Here is a 19568-nt window from a genome sequence, read left to right as displayed (position 1 = left end):
GGAAGAAAGCTATAAATCACATTACCTGCCCTCGAGTAGCTTTAAGTCTATGTGGAGAGCTAAGCAATACATATGTCCATAAGAGATCCCTTGATTCTTCACTCCCCAAACTTACTCCCATGCCAGTTTTCCTATTCTGATTAAAAACACTTCTATTCTCCCAGTTGCTTGGGTCAAAAACCTAGGGATTCTGTTTGATTCCTCTATTTCTCTAACTCCAAAACATTCATGCATGCACATATATTTAAATCATCAGTAAGTTCTTCTAATTATTACCCAGTCCAAACACTTTTTACCACCCTGGTCCAGGTCACCATCATATCTTGGTTGCATTATTATAATAACCTCCTAATTTGTTTCTTTGCTTCAATTCTTGCCTTTCCACATGCTCTTCTCCAAATACAAGAATAGACAACATATTAAATCAACTATACTTCAATTAAAACATTTTTTAATAAAAGGAATTAATAAGTTATTTCCTTCACAGAATTTACAATATAGCTCCAATTGGTGGAGCCTAACTATTAATTAACAGGAACATACATTAATGCACATTATAGCACCCCATTCTGCAGAGTCCTGGGCTAAGCCAATCTCCCAATGTCCCTTAGAGATGCTTACAACAGGAAGTCCCAAAATCTAGGGAGGAAAAGTGAAGAGTTAATCACAGTTCAGAGATTACTGTTGAAAAAACTATGGAAGGAAAAGTAAAGTAACAGAAAGTGGCAGAAAGAACAGGGGATTTAGAGTCAGACAGACCCAGGTGTGAACTCTAAGTGTGACACTTACTTAGTTCCATGATTTTAACAACAGTCAACCACAGAATAAACATGATGACGATACCAATACGGAACACTTGCAACTTACCCAGGTAATAAATGCCGGTCTGTCTGACTCTAAAAACTATTCTCAGGGCTTCCCTGGTGGCACAGTGGTTGAGAGTCTGCCTGCCAATGCAGGGGACACGGGTTCGTGCCCCGGTCTGGGAAGATCCCACATGCTGCGGAGCGTCTGGGCCCGTGAGCCATGGCCGCTGAGCCTGTGCGTCCAGAGCCTGTGCTCCACAACGGGAGAGGCCACAACAGTGAGAGGCCCGCGTACGGCAAAAAAAAAAACCCCAAAACACCCCAACTATTCTCAATGATTTAGAGAGATGATATGATAGAGTTAAGGAAAGAGGAATTGACAATTTGGAAAATATATTTATAAATATATTTGATGAGACACTCAAATTCTACTGCTTCAGCATTACAACATCTAGTGCATAAGATGCTGTTTTGTTTGTTTTCCTAGTCATTACTCATGAACAAAATATCGCACAACTCCAAAGGTCACCACTCACATTATAGTCTGTAAACTTTAAGTGATCGAGTCACAGGTATCTTTAAAGTCAACCATCAGTAGCTACAGTCACAAAGTAAAAGATTAAAAGAAAAAAAAGTCTGTAAAGAACTACCGGTTACAAATTGGTCTTTTTCATCCACACCCATGAGGATCACTATGTAGAGATGAATTTACTAAACTACCGAGGTGTCACATGTAGTCGTTGTTGAATCTCCTTCCTTAGCTGGGACTGCATTGATGCTACCTGCTGCTGGGTGAGGGCCTTGTCACAGGTCTGGTAGGTCAATCTATAGCAGAGGCTGACCTGTTCCGTCTTTGGATGCTGAAAACGACTAAGGAATTGTATGGATATGACAGTGTCCTGTGACACTGCTCGGGCCACCGTGTGAAACTCTACTTCATCAAATCTTTTCTTTGTATCTAACCAAAAACTAATATCATGCACATAGTATGGAGGATATAGGCAATAGCTTTTAAAGGGTTCTATTTTCCCAGGGGCAAAATTCTTCAGGAAACGATTATCAAAGGTCCACAACATCCTCCAATCAGAGATACCCCAGACAAGCATGGCTAATAGGTCCAAGTTCATAGACACACACACAAAACACTGGTCTTTGTGTATGATGCTTGTAGCAGATGTGGTAACAGACCCAATAATCAAATCCTTAACACAATCTGGGCCAAAATTGTGAGACTTCACAGTAATCATATAATCTTCCCCAGGTGGTTGAAAGACAAATTCCACTGAACTGCCCAGCTTAGAGCCCTTGAGCAATGTCTGGGTCAGAAGGCTATCTAGAATGCCCTTCAGATGATCCAGTAGTGACTGAAGACAGCCATCCTTCAGATTTTTATTAAATCCAAGGATAAACAAAGTCTCATGAAATGCTGGCATTGTGAAAGGTGAGATGCGGCACTTCTGAAAGACAGGTCCACTGAGGACGTACAGAGAACCTGGGAGGAAGTCTGGTGCTTGGATTAGAGCCTGAACATGAACTAGAAGAGAAGGTCTAAGGCAGACCTTGGCCTGGCCATACGTTCCTTCCTGAGCTTCTTCCTTACTGTCTCTTCTAGAGTTCTTGGGAAGGCTGAGTTCTGAAAATGACACTAGAAAGTCCTCCATGTCTTGTGGTGTCCCACCAGTCAGGGACTCAAAATTTGAGTTATCTTCACGGAGACTAATCCAAAAGGCAGATGATAGGATGTCACAGTGGCAGGAAGTGAGAAGACTGGTGTCTCCCTGTGGCAGCAAAGGGGAAGAACACTTCAGCCTTTTTAGAGGGAAAGCTTTCCCCAATTCAGCAATGAGTTTCTCATTTATGGTTTTGATAGGATGATATGAAGGTGCTTCTAGGAAACCCCTGTTTAAACACACACAAAAATAAACTTTTTAACTTAAAATTATTAATAATTATAACGTAGCTAGAATTAAAAGCACAAATAGCTGTATAGAAAAGAATTATCCTTCAGTTGATCCGGAAAGGAAACAAAGAAATCATCTACCATAAAGAGAGATATCATGTGTTTCAGAACTCTGACAGCCTACAATATACCAGAAAATATGACAATTTTTTAAAAAAATTTTATTATACTTGATTTAAAATGTTGTATTAGTTTCAGGTGTACAGCAAAGTGAATCAGTTATACATATACATATATCCACTCTTTTTTAGGTTCTTTTCCCATATAGGCCATTACAGAGTATTGAGTAGAGTTCCTTGTGCTATACAGGAGGTCCTTATTAGTTATCTATTTTATATAGTAGTGTGACTATGTCAATCCCAATCTCCCAATTTATCACCCCATCTTATCCCCTGGTAACCATAAGTTTGTTTTCTACATCTGTAACTCTATTTCTGTTTTGTAGATAAGTTCATTTGCACCCTTTTTTTAAGATTCCACATGTAAGTGATATCATATGATATTTGCAGAAAATATGACAATTTTTAATTCTAAAGAGGCTTGTGCAGGCCAGACTGACAAGTATTCACAGCATGACATCATTAACAATTAATGTGGCATCCATTCAATGTATGGTTGCCTGATTATCAAGCCAATCAGGATACAACTAGAGATAGAAGTGATTTCTGGTAAAATCAGGTTACCTGTGCAGTTTTCCTACAAGTACTTCTGGTTCTAGAAAGGAAAACCAGTGGTCACCCAGTTTGATCCTGGAAATTCTTGGTTGCAAACCTTCATAGGGTAAGCTCCGGGTAAAGATATGGTTCAAAGCACCTTCTACATGAAAGGACTTATCTTGACTCCTGGCAAAATAGACAGCAATTATTAAGACTGTCATTATTAAAGAAAGCAAGTACTTCTAGAGACTGAATCAAGAAATAGACAAGGAAAAAGTATGTCTCTGAGATTTTTTTTATCATTAGTGAGAGAGATGGAAAAGGCTTAGAACTCTGTTATTACTTACCTATATCCAGTGCACTTGTACCCTGGCACAGCCTCACAGCTGAAGGGATGCACATCACTTAAAATGAATCCCCCCAGAGCTGCCATAGCAACCACTTGCCAACTGTTGTGCCATTCTCTGATGGGCTTATCAGCAGGAGTCCCACCTTGTCCTCTACACAATGCCACATGGACTTCTCCTTCCTCTGCAAGAACATCTGCACAGCTAACGGAGATAGGGAAACACCAGCCGTTTATCAGAAACAAGTAGAAGTTACCATAGGAGTTAGCTGTATATATATGGTTTGGCTGTGAAATAGTTAAAATCCAATCATATCTATTTGCAAAGGTCTATTAGACTTCAAACATGCAAAAAAAGTAGCTGGAAGTAAACAAGAATTTAAATTCAATGGTCAACTCATAACTGATACTAGTGGCTGACAACAGAGTTATCCAACGTTGTTTTTGTATTGTTCATCTATATCTCATTGAAAAGTCAATGTCTGTAAAGTTCCTATATGTGATTCAGCGATCAGGCTGTTCTTCCCCACTTAGAAAGTTGTTCTTTTCACTCCCCTCCTGCCTGTTAACTTAAAATACGGCCTCTGTGAAAAGTTTCATGACAACTATGAGCAAAAGAGACCTCCATTAGTAACATGTGTTATTGTATAATAGTATAAAGCACTGTTTTGCGTTCACAATAATTTTATGAGGTAGTTACTGTTAACGTCTTCAGTTTATGGATGAGGAAGCAAAAGCAAGTAAGGATCAAGTAAACTTAATCACAAAAATCACAAAACTATTAAGTGGTGGGTGGGGATTTGAATGCAGGCAGTCTGGCTCCTAAATTAGACTATACTACCATCATTTTGTATTATCAAAAATAGATGATCCTCCCTTTGCCGGCCCAACAGTACATTATTAGTACTTTTATTTAGCATTTAGGGTTAAATGTCTGCCTTTCCAACTAGATTGTGGGTTCCTTTGGAGCATTATATTCTCTTGTACGCCATATTTCCCAGACTAACATGTTTGAGTGCAGTAACAATGTAATGTACATCTTAAACATTTCACTTCTGAGTGCTCACCTCTGGAAAAACTTGGCAAGCAGTTCCCTGTTCTTAGCTACTCCAGCTTTGCGTCCACAGTGCGGAAAGTTAAAATAAATTCGATCAAACTCTCTGTCTTGCAGTTCAAAGGCATCTACCAGCTGGGTGCAGTCCACACCAAAGCGTACCTCGGTACCTGGAACGAAATATAGACAGAAGGATGTCTTAAGACCTGGAACGAGAGTAAACCCCTCCCTAACCTGAACCGTGAAAAACAACCCAGGTCTAGGCACACAGCAGGCTCTCTGTAAATGTCCATGTAAAGACCAAGAGCAACCCCCAGATTCCTTGAATCCCCACGTGCCCACGCTTTCCACTTTGGACGGTGCCACAGCTGGGCGGGGCTTCACGGAGGGGTGGGCCTCGCTACCTCGCTCGCGCAGGCGCTGCAGATTCTCCCGGGCCAGCGGATCCCGGGCCAAGTCGGCCGGGCGCTGGAGGCAGGTGGCAGTTATACTGGTGCTCGGATCCAGGGTCTCGCTCAGAGCGGCGGCGAAGGAGAAATTCCCCTCCCCAACCAACAGGAGGCGCCGAGGGGCCATGGCCTCAACGTACTCCCAGCTCGCGTTCTCGGAGGCGCTCCTTTTTTACGTCACTTCCTTCGCCGGTTTCTTGCGGCCCCACCTCTTCACCCGTCGCTGGTTGATGACGCTCCAGAGCGCCCGGTTGTCTTCACAGTCTGGTGCAGCAACATCCGAGGAGGAAAATATCCGTGAGTGCAAAAGCAATACACCGACCACCCCGTCCCCTCACTCCCTCACCCTATCGGAAGTGTTAAAATAGATGCCTTTGAGCCATGAGCGACTTCGTCACACCTACATGAGGTCACAAGCAGTCACTAGTGCCGAGGGACAGGTCGAAGGTGAGGCGAGTTCTGAGTGAAGGAAGCAGGGCCGGGCTGAGGCCAAGAAGAGGTTGGGCTGTGTCCTGCATCCTGACACAGAGGATTTTCTAACAGCCTTCATCTGATCCGTGGAGGATGCACAGCAAAAGAGGCAATTCTGATTTAGTGGGATGCAGTGCTATGAATGGAGTAATTCAGGGTGTTGTGGGAGCACACAGAGGGGAACCTTACCAAGTTTGGGGGTGAGGTGGAAAGATTCCCTGGATGAAGTGCACCTGGATCGAAAGGTAAAGGGAGGAAAGTGCACCTTACCTGAGTCAAGAGGAGTGCAGAGGCAGAAGGAACAATACATGCGAAAGCATGATGGAAAAACACAACAGCTGAGTTTGGCTGAAATGTACTTGGAGGGAGAGTGGGTAACAGATGAGACGGAAAAGTTAAGCAGGGACCAGGTCATATAGACATTTTAACAACCTTGGACCTTGCTCTGAAAACAGTGGCCAGCCAGTGAAAGATTTTAAATAGGAAGATGACACAGTTCGATTTTCATTTTCAAAAATTCTGCTTTCCTATGGAGAAATGATAGGAGGAGAAAAAGGCTGATGGCAAGGAGGTCAGAGAGAAGGCTACTGCAGTAATGGAAACTAAGGCTGATAGTGATCTGAATTGGAACTTGGCAGTGGAGATGGAGGGTAGTGGACTGATTCAAAAATCAACAAGACCTAGTGATTGAGAATGGATGTAGGGAGTTGAAAGAGAAATCAGAGTCTAAGATAAGCCCCAGGTTTCAGGCTTGGACGACTGAGTGGGTGGTGATGTCTGTCCTTACAGCCCCAGGGACGGTGTCATCTTGGTTTGCAGTCTGAGTACTTGGTCTGTTGGACTTTGTAGGACCAGCTACTCTTTAGTCATCATGCTGTTTGTTGACATCAGTGTGTGCATCTTTCTTCACAAAGGCACATGGTGTGAGAGCAGTTACCTTTAAACCTACAGTGTTGGCTTTGTCTCTACCTGTGGAAAGGTGGGTGGGTGGTGACTCCCAACTCATGGCCATCTGGTGATCTGGGTGATCTATATTCTTTCTTTGCTTGGAGAACTGGGAGGGCCAGGTTTGGTAACCTCTCTTCCTTTAAAGAACATGGAACGGCAGAGCAAGGTTTTCTGTCACTCTACTATAAAATCTTCAAACAACACAAGCTCCTCAACTTCAAATGACTCAGCTTCAGGGAAGGTATTGTCTTGCTCCTAAGCCAAGGGACCAGACTCATCTTTTAACCAAAAGTAAACATGGTTAGGCTTCTGATTACTTATAAAAAATTGAAATTCAGACATTGGTCATCTGGTATGTGCAAAGTACTATTGATTAGGAGGGTAGACGGAAGGAAAGGATATGGTAATGAAAAAGACACAGATCCTGTCCTCAAGGGATCATTGTAGGAGATTCCACATTTCCTTGAAGAACTCTAACATATGGTATAAAGTTATAAATATATAAAGATGTGAATATAAAGTTCTGTGTGAGACAAGTGAAAGAGAAGTTAACTTGAGGGAAGGCATCATGAAAAGGGAATGCCACATCCTGAGAAGTGACATTTGATCTGGGCCCAGAAGGAAGGAAGCTATCATTTATTGATCATTTATTATATTATCTAGTTATCCAACTCTCATTTCTTCCTGTCCTCTTTGACGATAGCAATACTCTTAGTCCTTAAATTCCTACATCTCAAAATTACCAGAACATTTTCTAGTTCTCCATATAGTATTGGGGGTACTGAAGTTCTCCTGTCTTTTGCTGGGGGGGGACATTTAATCTATATAGTCACCTACTACTGCTGATTGAGAGGGCAGGTCAAAGGATTCATGAACTTGGAGAGAAAGAAACTGAACCACAACAATTAAACTGGGAGGAAAGCCTAGATTCATAGAAGGTGTTATGTTATGCTTGGTGAAGGAAGAGATAGGGATGCCTTTCCTCCTCTCTGGTTTGTGCAACAAGCTTTTCTATCCCTGCCTTTTCCCGGAGACAGTTCCTCACCTCTCTTCTTACGAACCCACACTGTGGCAGCCTCATTAATGCAGATGGCCATGCTGAAGTGTGGACAGATTGGAATGATATGTCCAAGTTTTTCCAGTATGGATGGAGATGTACCACTAATGAAGATGCCTATTCAAACCATACCCTCATGGGCAACTGGAACCAGGAAAGATATGACCTAAAGAATATCGTGCGGCCCAAACCCTTGCCTTCCCAGGTAATTGAACTTTCTCTTCTTTGTTTCCTTCTGTTAGAAAAGGAAATACCAATGGCAATTTGAGAGGCAGGAATCTGATAACTTCCAATGCTGAGATCTCTCAGACTTCTGTTCATTGAGTGGTTGGGAAAGGGCAACAGTCCTCAGCTGGAATGCCTGTCCCACTTTACTATCAGGTTGACCATTATATTATTGTAAGGTAATGAAAGGATGAGTAGCATGCTTTTTCTCTTGCTTCTCTTTGGACTTCATCAATCTACAGAAATATATATATATATATATATATATATATATATATATATATATATATATATATATATATATATATATATAATGTTTTCTGACTCAGGGTAGCTTCTTCCCTGGTCCCTGCCTACCTAGACTTGTTGTTTATCTGCATCTTGCCCTTAAATCTCCTAAACAAACAAACCAACAAAGTATGTGAACATTAGTAGGATATAGGCTAATGACATATAGACTTATAGTCAATCTAAAATATGACACAGTTAGAATTCATGTCATTGTGTCCTGTATTTCCCATTATTGGTTATAGACTCCTGTATTTTTAATCTACTACTTTTTCTTTGCAGTTTGGACACTATTTTGAAATGACATATGACACAAGCTACAACAACAAAATACCACTTTCAACCCATAGTAGGTGGCCTATTCTTTTTTTTTTTTTTTTTTTTTTTGCGGTACGCGGGCCTCTCACTGTTGTGGCCTCTCTCGTTGCGGAGCACAGGCTCCGGACACGCGGGCTCAGCAGCCATGGCTCACAGGCCTAGCCGCTCCGCAGCATGTGGGATCTTCCCGGACCAGAGCACGAGCCCGTGTCCCCTGCATCGGCAGGCGGACTCTCAACCACTGCGCCACCAGGGAAGCCCTGGACTATTCTTTTTAATTCTTATATTCTCAGGACCTAACTCAGTGCTTGGAACATAGAAGGAACACAAATAAAAGTAAATTGAATGAATGAATAAGTGAATGGATGAGTGAATGATTTCTCTGTTTTCTCAATTTTGACAGGATTCACTGTCTATACCCTCACTGTCTATTCCCTCAGAAATAAGAATGAGATTGGTTACTAAGACTCCTTCTCTTTTCTCTTCCCTCAGGGTATAAGCGAGAGCCTCACTGGTTCCCAGGACATCAACCTGAGCTGGTTCCTCCTCCATACAAATGCAAAGAAAAGTCAACTTACATGAGTAGCTATTCAGAGCCTCAAATTGAGCATCACTCTGTGTGTGTGTGGAATCCTAATAACTGCCAATTTCAGAATCCATGATTCTAAGAAAGAATAAGAAGTTTCATTTTTCCAGTGTAGAATGTAGGAAGGAGCACATTCTAAGAACAACTAAGAATTTAGCTGACTGTAGCACAATTTCACTCTCTGAATAAATAAAGCACAAAAAATATTCTCTATTCCTTTTTTTTAAAACCAAAATTTAAATGTCAAATTTAAGTTAATTATTTCTACTCTTAGGTCTACATTACGGGTGTTGTAGGAAGGCATTAAAAAGAATTATTTCTCTCAAATCTACAGCCACTCTGCTTTTCCCTGCCTTCCATCAGGGGCGGAACTGCAGAATCCATCATGACTTAGAACACATTTGGCTAGATGCTTTCTGGATGTGAGCCTGGTAGTCATGGTCAGAGAGTTTACATTTACTGTGACCTTAATAAATATATCCCCTCTTAAGGACTAGAAAAAGAAAAATAACTTTTTATTATTATAGAAGATTTAAAACATACAAAAGTAGACAGAATAGTATAAAGAACTCCCATGTACCATTACCCACCTTCAACAATGGTTATTACCAATCTTATCTATCCCTATCTACTTTCTCTATTTTTAAATTTTTCTCAGAAATTGTATTATTTCATCTATAAATATTTCAGTTTATATCTAAAAAAGATAAGGATTGTCCGTTTTTTACTCCCCCACAAAAGTCACCGAAGAAAAGTTGATCAAACAAAACTGAGTTATTTATGAAGGCTTTGGCAAGGAAGAACCTCAACTTTACACAGTCTTGTTAATGATTGAAAAGGGTGATGTTAGGGTAGGGTATTTTTAGGAATTTGGGATGACTCTGCTGCTTTAAGATGGGTCTTTCATTGTGGGGAACTGGCAGCGATTGAGAAAAGGTTGTGAATAGTTTAGGGTTGGTGAACACTGGGAGACAATAGTCTTAACATGACTAAACATCAGTATTTTCCAATCTTTTTGCTCTCCTGTTTAAGGTAACAATATAATATTTGGGAGATATCTCCCATATATTACCTCCCAAACCTTCATTATTTTATGTCATGGGTATAAATATGGAATTTATGTTATATATGATGTTAGGTACTGACAAAGTTTTATTTTTTTCCTGTATGGCTATCCAGTTGTCCCCATATTAGTTATTAAAAAGACCATACCTTCTTCACTGCACTTCAAAGCCATTTTTATTACAAATCAACTAACTGTATACTTGGAGCTGTTTCTGGGCTCTCTTACATTCCATTGGCCTATTTGTCATTTTTTAAAATCCCATCTTAGCTACAATGGCTTAATTACCTCACTATCTTAATTATGATAATTGTATAAGTCTTAATATCCAGTAGATCAAATCATTTTACCTTGTTTTTCTTCAAGAGGGTCTTAGCTATTTTTGACCCTTTGCATTTCAATATAAATTTTAGGATCAACTTGTCAAGTTCCACAAAAAGATACTGTTAGGATATTGATGGAAATTGCATTGTATTGTCAGATCAACTTTAGAATTTGTGTTGTCTCTTATTAATACTAATAATTCATTGGTGTGTGTTCCTGCAATATGAATATTTTATAGGCACATGTTTTAAGTTTATATGTTATATATCTGTCCTATACCCTAGGTATCCAGCGTATTTTTTAACATCTTTATTGGAGTATAATTGCTTTACAATGGTTTGTTAGTTTCTACTTTATATCAAACTGAATCAGCTATACATATACATATATCCCCATATCCCTTCCCTCTTGCGTCTCCCTCCCTCCCACCCTCCCTATCCCACCCCTCTAGGTGGTCAAAAAGCACCCAGCTGATCTCCCTGTGCTATGCGGCTGCTTCCCACTAGCTAGCTATTTTACATGTGGTAGTGTATATATGTCCATGCCACTCTCTCACTTCAGCCCAGCTTACCCTTCCCCCTCCCCATATCCTCAAGTCCATTCTCTACATCTGCATCCTTATTCCTGTCCTGCCCCTAGGTTCTTCAGAACCTTTTTGTTTTTTAGATTCCATATATATATGTGTTAGCATACAGTATTTGTCTTTCTCTTTCTGACTTACTTCACTCTGTATGACACACTGTATGTCCATTCACCTCCCTACAAGTAACTCAATTTCGTTTCTTTTTATGACTGAGTAATATTCCACTGTACGTATGGGCCACATCTTCTTTATCCATTCATCTGTCGATGGACACTTAGGTTGCTTCCATGTCCTGGCTATTGTAAATAGAGCTGCAATGAACATTGTGGTACATGACTCTTTTTGAATTATGGTTTTCTCAGGGTATATGCCCAGTAGTGGGATTGCTGGGTCGTATGGTAGTTCTCTTTTTAGTTTTTTAAGGAACCTCCATACTGTTCTCCATAGTGGCTGTATCAATTTACATTCCCACCAGCAGTGCAAGAGGGTTCCCTTTTCTCCACACCCTCTCCAGCATTTCTTTTTTTTTTCACTTTTATAAACATCATTTATTGTACAGAGTACTCTGAAGGAAGAAAAATATGTACAGCCATTTGTTTTCATTAATACATTTCTATTCTGTCCTGCAATACTGAAAAGGCGGAATGTGGCACAAAAATAACCCATAGGAGTTACAAATTAGAAAACAACACTTTTAAAAAAGATTTTTACTTTTCTGGTAGAAATATAAAAACTGTGGTTTATGGGGAAGAAATTAAACAAAGTCCAATGGATTGTTGAGGTGGCTTTAAAAGTTTTGTCCCTTAAACCAACTTGTCAACAACAGTAAGTGCTTAAAATCTAAATATAAATAAACGGGCATCGCTGCCCAAATAGCAGCACAGTTCGAGCAACTTACAGTAACACTTCGGTGTTCTCTGTGCAGAAATAATACCCCCTCCCTGGCACCCCTATGGGGTACACATGCAGGAGAGCTTCACCTCGTGCTGCAACCTACAACCAGACATCCATCCTCTCATCACATGGGGCCGTCCACAACACCACTAATTGTACCAGAACTGATTTGTTTTAATAAAACAAGTGGGTGGGGGAGGCAGGAGTACATGACAGCCATTACGTTGTCTTCCTGAAATCCTTTAGAATAGGGTAGATGTTCTCAAAGGCTTCATAAATTTCTGCTCTGACTTTAGCACCTGTTAATACAACTTTTCCAGAAACAAAAATAAGGAGAACAATTCTCGGTTTGATCATTCTGTAGATTAAACCAGGAAATAACTCTGGCTCATAACTACTGAACTGTTGGTGGGTAAGCACAAGGCCTTCCAACCTTATAGGGAACTTCACGTCACAGCTCCCCACTATGTTCTGAATCTTGAAGTCCAAGAATTCAGCTGGAAAACCCAACTTCTGTACAACCCTGGCATATTTTCTTGCTGCTAGTCTGGACTGTTCTTCACTCTTGGCTCCTGTGCACACCATCTTCCCAGAACTGAATATCAGTGCAGTGGTCCGGGGCTCTCTTATTCTCATGATTACAGCAGCAAACCGCTTGGGATTATATTCAGCATTCCGGGCACGAAGTGCAATGGTCTTTAGGTCAAGTTTACAGCCAAGATTCACTGTGGATACAATATTTTGCAGCTGCGGCACAATCCCAGAGCTCTCCGAGCCTGGCATGGCAGGGGTAATGGGGGTCATGGGAGTCATGGGGGAGGGATACAGGGGAGTGGTGCCCGGCAAGGGTGCGGTCGTAAGAGTCTGTGAGTGGAAAAGCTGTGGTGTCTGGCCGGAGGCCCCCTGGGTTGCCTGCTGGGAGGTCGACTGCTGAACGGCTGCCACTGCCGCCTGCTGCTGCTGCTGCCGCTGCTGCTGCTGCTGCTGCTGCTGCCTTTGCTGTTCTTCCAAAATAGACAGACTGTTGGTGCTCTGAATAGGCTGCGGAGTCAGTCCTGTGCCATACGGCATCATCGGACTAAAGACAGGGATTCCAGGAGTCATGGCACCCTGAGGGGAGGCCAGGCTCTGGGCATAATGTGGGAAGCTGTTGTTCTGATCCATGAGGTTCACTTTCTTTTTGGCAAATCAAAAACCTTTGGACTGGGAATCACCTCAGCATTCAGCCTTTTCCTAGAGCATCCCCAGCACACTCTTAGCGACTTCCTCAACTCTCTGGGTTATCTTCATGCACACCAAGAAACAGTGATGCTGCTGGAGTCACTGCAGAGACAACTACCGGTCGGCGAAAACGAAGTTAAGCCGCAAACGGCCGAGGCGCCCGCTACGGCGACCCTTTCTGACTCTACAGAACTCCTGGCTCCCTTTGTTAACGTCACTTCCGCCAGTTCCCTCCAGCATTTCTTGTTTGTAGATTTTTTGATGATGGCCATTCTGACTGGTGTGAGGTGATACCTCATTGTAGTTTTGATTTGCATTTCTCTAATGATTAGTGATGTCGAGCATCCTTTCATGTGTTTGTTGTCAATCTGTATACCTTCTTTGGAGAAATGTCTATTTAGGTCTTCTGCCCATTTTTGGATTGGGTTGTTTGTTTGTTTGTTTTTTTGATATTGAGCTGCATGTGAGCTGCTTGTAAATTTTGGAGATTAATCTTTTGTCAGTTGCTTCAGTTGCAAATATTTTCTCCCATTCTGAGGGTTGTCTTTTCGTGTTGTTTATGGTTTCCTTTGCTGTGCAAAAGCTTTTAAGTTTCATTAGGTCCCATTTTTTTTCCCATTTTTCTAGGAGGTGGGTCAAAAAGGATCTTGCTGTGATGTATGTCATAGAGTGTTCTGCCTATGTTTTCCTCTAAGAGTTTTATAGTGCCTGGCCTTACATTTAGGTCTTTAATCCATTTTGAGTTTATTTTTGTGTGTGGTGTTAGGGAGTGTTCTAATTTCATTCTTTTACATGTAGCTGTCCAGTTTTCCCAGCACCACTTATTGAGGAGGCTGTCTTTTCTCTATTGTATATTCTTGCCTCCTTTATCAAAGATAAGGTGACCATATGTGCGTGGGTTTATCTCTGGGCTTTCTATCCTGCTCCACTGAACTATCTTTCTGTTTTTGTGCCAGTACCATACTGTCTTGATTACTGTAGCTTTGTAGTATAGTCTGAAGTCCAGGAGCCTGATTCAGCATATCTTTTATTGTGATAAAATATACATAACATAAAATGTACCATTTTGGGACTCCCCTGGTGGTGCAGTGGTTAAGAATCCACCTGCCAATGCAGGGGACTCAGGTTCAAGCTCTGGCCCAGGAAGATCCCACATGCCACGGAGCAACTAAGCCCATGAGCCACAACTGCTGAGCCTGTGTGCCACAACTGTGGCCCAATGCAGCTCTAGGTGCACACCTAGAGCCTGTGCTCCACAACAAGAGAAGCCACCACAATGAGAGGCCTATGCACCGTAATGAAGTGTAGCCCCAGCTCGCTGCAACTAGAGAAATCTGTGAATTTTAGGGTGGAATTTTCTATCTCTGCAAAAAACATTATTGGAATTTTGATAAGAATTGCTTTGAATCTGTAGATCACTTTAGCTAGTATTGATATCTTAACAGTATTAAGTTTTCCAATCCGTGAACATAGACGTCTTTCCATTTATGTCTTCTTTAATTTATTTTAGCAATGTCTTATAGTTTTTAGTGTACAAATTTTTTGCCTCCTTAGTCGAGATTATTCCTCGACTATTCCTCGAATGTTTTATTCTTCCTGATGCTATTGTAAATGGAATTGTTTTCTTAATTTCCTTTTTGGACTATTCATTGTTAGTGTACAGAAATGCAACTAATTTTTGTGTGTTTGTTGGTTTTATATCCTGCAGTGTTGCTGAACTTGTTTATTAGTTCTAATTTATATTTTTGGCGAAATCTTTAGGGTTTTGTATATGTAAGATCATGTCTTTTGTAAATAGAAATAGTTTTACTTGTTTCTTTCCAACTTGGATGCTTTTCTTTTTCTTACCTAATTTCTCTGGCTAGAACTTGCAATAATATATTGAATAGAAGTGGTAAAAGTGGACATCCCTGTCTTGATCCTAGTCTTAGAGGAAAGGCTTTCAATCTTCACCACTGATATGATGTTTGCTGTGGGTTTTTCATATATGGTTGAGGTAATTTCCTGATACCTACAACTGAGTTCATAATCTTCAGTCTCAAATTTGTCAATCTTATATATTTCATATCTTGGTGAATTCCATAGTTTTCTTTTATGTGTCTTAACCACTCTTTCTTATTTTTAATATTACATATTGCATAATAAATTCACACAATTGTCAAAAACAGAAAGCAAGGAATTATTTTGAATCCCCCTTTCTCATCCTTCCCATTAAAACAGATACCAAGCCCTATAAATTCTATCTCCACATTATGTCTTGATTATGTCCCTCTTTGTTACATCTCTATTGCCTTTGCCATATTCCACTTTCCCATTATTTCTCGCTCTTACCCTTTTGGTTGATGTCTCTATTTTCCATTTTGGTCTGTATTTATCAATCACTATATTGCTCCCAGATTAAATCTAAAACTGCAGAGTGTGTCATGCTACTCTCTTGGTTAAAATCTTTCACTGGCTTTTATAGCCTTCAAAATAAACTTCAAACTCCTTAGCAGAGTTTTCTCTACTTTCTGACTCTTATTCCTCATCTCCCACATTCCCTCTCATATATCTAGTGCTCCAACCAAACATAAATATCAATACCTGCCTGGGCACTTCATGCTGTTCCCCCTTCTAGATGCATTTTCTTCCCTCTTAACCTTGCGCAGTCCTATAAACCATTAAGAATTCAGTCAGACACCCACTAGGATGGCTATAACCAAAAAGATAAATAATTATAACTGTTGGTGAAGATATTGAGAGGTTGGAACCCTCATACACTGCTGGTGGGAATTTTAAATGGGCATCTGGGCTTCCCTGGTGGCGCAGTGGTTAAGAATCTGCCTGCCAATGCAAGGCACCTGGGTTCGAGCCCTGGTCCGGGAAGATCCCACATGCTGCGGAGCAGCTGAGCCCGTGTGCCACAGCTGCTGAGCTTGCGCTCTAGAGCCCGCGAGCCACAACTACTGAAGCCCGCATGCCTAGAGCCCGTGCTCCTCAACAAGAGAAGCCACTGCAGTGAAGCCTGGGCACCGCAACGAAGAGTGGCCCCCGCTGGTCACAACTAGAGAAGGCCCGCGCACAGCAACAAAGACCCAACACAGCCAAAAACAAATAAAAACGAAATACGTTAATTAAAAAAAAAATGGGCAGCTGCCTTGGAAAATAGTCTAACAGTACCTCAAAAGGCTAGATGGAAAGTTACCATATAATCCAGCAATTCCACTCCTAGATATATACTCAAGAGAAATGAAAACATATGTCCACACAAAAACTAGTACATGAATGTTCATAGCAGCATTATTCATAATAGACAAAAAGTGGAAGTAACTCAAATGTCCATCAATTGATGAATGGGTAAATAAAAGGCAGTAGATCCATGTAAAGAAATATTATTTGGCAATAGAAAGGAGTGAAGTACTGATACATGCAACCATATGGCGGATACTTTAAAACATTCTGCTAAGTGAAAGAAGCTAGTCACATAGGGCCACGTATTGTATGATTCCACTTAAATGTCCAAAATAGGCAAATACATAGAGACAGAATGTAGACTAGAGGTTGCCTAGGGCTGAGGGGTGGGCATTGGAGGGTGATAACTAATGGGTATAAGTTAGCATCTTGGCTAATTAAATGTCCTAAAATTGACTTTGGTGATGGATGTACAACTCTGTGAATATAAATAAAACCATTAAATTGTACACTTTCAATGGGTAAATAGTATAGTAATGAATGATATCTCAATAAAGCTGTTAAAAAAATTTGGTCAGGAGTAACCATCTCCAGGATTCCTTCTATGTCCAGGGTAGGTAAGCCCCTTAAGTGTCCCCATAACAGACATTTTGAGTGGACATCGTAGAAACTTGAAATCTACGTCTTTTTACTTGCCTGTTCTTCTGCTCAATTTTTAATTGTGTTAGGGCAAAAAAGCATGTCTTATTTTTGTAGCTAGCACACGGTAGGCACTCAAATAATTGTTGAATGAATAGTCATTGTAAGGGACTTCCCTGGTGGCACAGTGGTTAAGAATCCGCCTGCCAATGCAGGGGACACTGGTTCGAGCCCTGGTCCAGGAAGATTCCACATGCCACGGAGCAGCTAAGCCCATGCTCCACAGCTACTGAGCCCGTGCTCTAGAGCCCATGAGCCACAGCTGCTGAAGCCCACACGCCTAGAGCCCGTGCTCTGCAACAAGAGAAGCCACTGCAATGAGAAGCCTGTGCACCGCAACGAAGAGTAGCCCCCGTTCGCCACAACTAGAGAAAGTCCATGCACAGCAACGAAGACCCAATGCAGTCAAAAAAATAAATAAATTAATTAAAATATATATACATTAAAAAACTAGTCATTGTAAATCTTCAGAGCAAAGATCAAATCCAGTGCAATATTCAAATAAAATGTGAGGTATTAAATAGGATTTTTCTAATCATGAAAATATGTATCATTCCCAAACCATTAGGCAAAACATCCATTTGGTTTCTAAATGTTACATCTTATTGAAATTATATGTATGTACTCTACACACATTTCCCAGATTTATTCTTTAAAAGAATGATAGCTTAAAAAAAGGTAAAGCACTTCTTAGCACAGTGCATACCTAATAGTAAGTGCTTAATAAATGTTAGCTCATATTAAAAAACATAATAAATGCTAATTAAAATTGCCTCAACAAACTTCTGGCATAATTCAGACATAGGGAATGAAGTAGAATTATGGAAGAGCTAGCTATAAAGCTAAAGAAAAATCCCTCAAATATGCTAGACTAGAAAAGTCCTATACTAATAGCAGTGAACAAATAGCTATAGCAAAGCATGTGATCTGGAAAAGAATAACAACCAAAAACTAGTCTAACTTGGGGATGGTAATAATAAACAAGAAAGGTGACCCTGCACATTCTGAACAAATTTTTCAAAAACATAAATATCATACTCTAATAGACAAAGTGTGATTCATTTAAGATCAAATCATTAAGATTATGTCTGCTTGAGAAATCTGGTAATTCACTAAAATGATTAAAGCTGACACATGGTTTCCAGAGCATTCTTCAGTTTTTTACACTACTTAATTCAGCCTCAATCAGTTAAGGTGTTTTTGCATACCAGTAACATAAAACCCTCATCAAAAAAGATTAAACAAAAATGAGATGTAATAAGACATTGTGAAGTAAGGAAGCTCTAAAGTTGACCAGTTAAGCAGTTCAATGACCCATCAAGGTCTCAGAGTCTTACCATCTTCTTGCTCAACCATCATCAGTATATAATGGAGGCTCCCTCATGGTTTCAAGATGCCTACAGCAATCTGAGTATCACATTCTCATGTTCCAACATGCAGAGGAAGAAAAAAATCAATCTCTCTCTCTGTCTCTGTCTCTCTCTTTCTCACTGTCTCTCTCCCTCTCCCTCTTTCCCCCCTCCCTCTCTCTTTTTTGGCAAGTCTTTTTAAAGGTAAAAAGCCTTTCTGGAAGCATCTATAGCGAATTTCCATCCTGTCTCATTTATCATAATTCGGTTGTAGCCCTTTCAAGACTAATCCCTACAGAAGGAAGGGAATTTCCATGATCGATTTAGACCAATTCTGACTGGAGCTTGGGGATCCCTTCACTTTCCTGAAGCACATGGCTAGGAAGAATATGGTGGATACCTAAACCAATCTGGGGTGCTGTTGGCAAGACTGAAGGTGGTAAATAGGTTACTTAGGCAGCCAACAATGTCTGCTACACAGCCGTAAAAATTGGCTCTAAGTTTAGAGAAATCTGACTTCTGGCTAGATCACAGCATTTCAGACTATTAGGAAGTAGTTTTTTTAAGAGAAAACATTTTGAACCTGTATAGATTTGCAATGTATATTGTCCTAGCTCCACACCCCTGCAACATAAAAGCTTTCGACAGTTGTTTCACATGTCATATTTTAAAAGCATGGCCAAGCGTGGCCATTCCCCAAACTGTAGGTTTTGTGAAGGAAAGAGTCCTTGTGAGAAATCAGAAATCAGCTGGAAGAGGGTGCAGGAAAAATAAGAGTTGTCTCTAAACATTTATACCAGGGCTATTTTTCATTAATTGAATCAGAAGTTTGTCTAGACTCACAAAAGTGAAATAGAGGTGTTTTTGTAGAGCAGTATGTCTTTGTTTAAGCTAAATAATATAATCACTTATTGATCTGTTGTTATTCACTGTAATTCTTAAACCTTTTAAAGACAAAAACCATATGATATCACTTATATGTGGAATCTAAAATATGACACACCAATAAATAAATAAATAAATAATAAAAAGGGACTTTCCTGGTGGTCCAGTGGTTAAAACTCCATGCTTCCAATGCAGGGGGTGCAGGTTTGATCCCT

At 40.5% G+C, this 19568-nt stretch overlaps 3 protein-coding genes across 3 annotated transcripts; 1 reads left to right on the top strand and 2 right to left on the bottom strand.

The window, feature by feature from the left end:
- Positions 1-487: 487 nt before the first annotated feature.
- FDXACB1 (ferredoxin-fold anticodon binding domain containing 1) lies at positions 488-5712 on the bottom strand. Its single transcript, XM_081240621.1, has 5 exons — positions 5227-5712; positions 4836-4992; positions 3770-3973; positions 3450-3608; positions 488-2705 (listed from the first exon to the last, which is right to left on the bottom strand). The coding sequence occupies exons 1-5, from the start codon at positions 5396-5398 to the stop codon at positions 1523-1525; spliced, it is 1875 nt and encodes a 624-aa protein (XP_081096747.1). The 5' UTR covers positions 5399-5712; the 3' UTR covers positions 488-1522.
- Positions 5713-6803: 1091 nt separating this feature from the next.
- CFAP68 (cilia and flagella associated protein 68) lies at positions 6804-9391 on the top strand. The gene is made up of 4 exons (XM_081240662.1): positions 6804-6936; positions 7724-7952; positions 8543-8609; positions 9071-9391. Exons 1-4 carry the CDS (start codon positions 6839-6841, stop codon positions 9238-9240), a joined length of 564 nt encoding a protein of 187 aa, XP_081096788.1. The 5' UTR covers positions 6804-6838; the 3' UTR covers positions 9241-9391.
- A 2790-nt stretch (positions 9392-12181) lies between these two features.
- Positions 12182-13664, bottom strand: LOC308620212 (TATA-box-binding protein-like). The gene has a single exon (XM_081239599.1). It carries the CDS (start codon positions 13190-13192, stop codon positions 12248-12250), a length of 945 nt encoding a protein of 314 aa, XP_081095725.1. The 5' UTR covers positions 13193-13664; the 3' UTR covers positions 12182-12247.
- Positions 13665-19568: the final 5904 nt, after the last annotated feature.

This window comes from Mesoplodon bidens (genome assembly GCF_964165515.1).
Source record: "Mesoplodon bidens genome assembly, chromosome: 7".
Classification (NCBI taxonomy): Eukaryota; Metazoa; Chordata; class Mammalia; order Artiodactyla; family Ziphiidae; genus Mesoplodon; species Mesoplodon bidens.
This window is presented reverse-complemented; position numbering and strand designations above follow the sequence as displayed.

Bases quoted from the DNA above. Each gene is read 5' to 3' on its own strand.
- FDXACB1 (XM_081240621.1), bottom strand. From the start codon at position 5,398: ATGGCCCCTCGGCGCCTCCTGTTGGTTGGGGAGGGGAATTTCTCCTTC. The intron at 3,974-4,835 runs GTGAGCACTCAG...TATCTCCGTTAG, and splicing joins CTTGCCAAGTTTTTCCAGAG to CTGTGCAGATGTTCTTGCAG. The intron at 3,609-3,769 runs GTAAGTAATAAC...CTATTTTGCCAG, and splicing joins TACAAGTGCACTGGATATAG to GAGTCAAGATAAGTCCTTTC.
- CFAP68 (XM_081240662.1), top strand. From the start codon at position 6,839: ATGGAACGGCAGAGCAAGGTTTTCTGTCACTCTACTATAAAATCTTCA. The intron at 6,937-7,723 runs GTCTTGCTCCTA...CTTTTCCCGGAG, and splicing joins TCAGCTTCAGGGAAGGTATT to ACAGTTCCTCACCTCTCTTC. The intron at 8,610-9,070 runs GTAGGTGGCCTA...CTCTTCCCTCAG, and splicing joins AATACCACTTTCAACCCATA to GGTATAAGCGAGAGCCTCAC.
- LOC308620212 (XM_081239599.1), bottom strand. From the start codon at position 13,192: ATGGATCAGAACAACAGCTTCCCACATTATGCCCAGAGCCTGGCCTCC.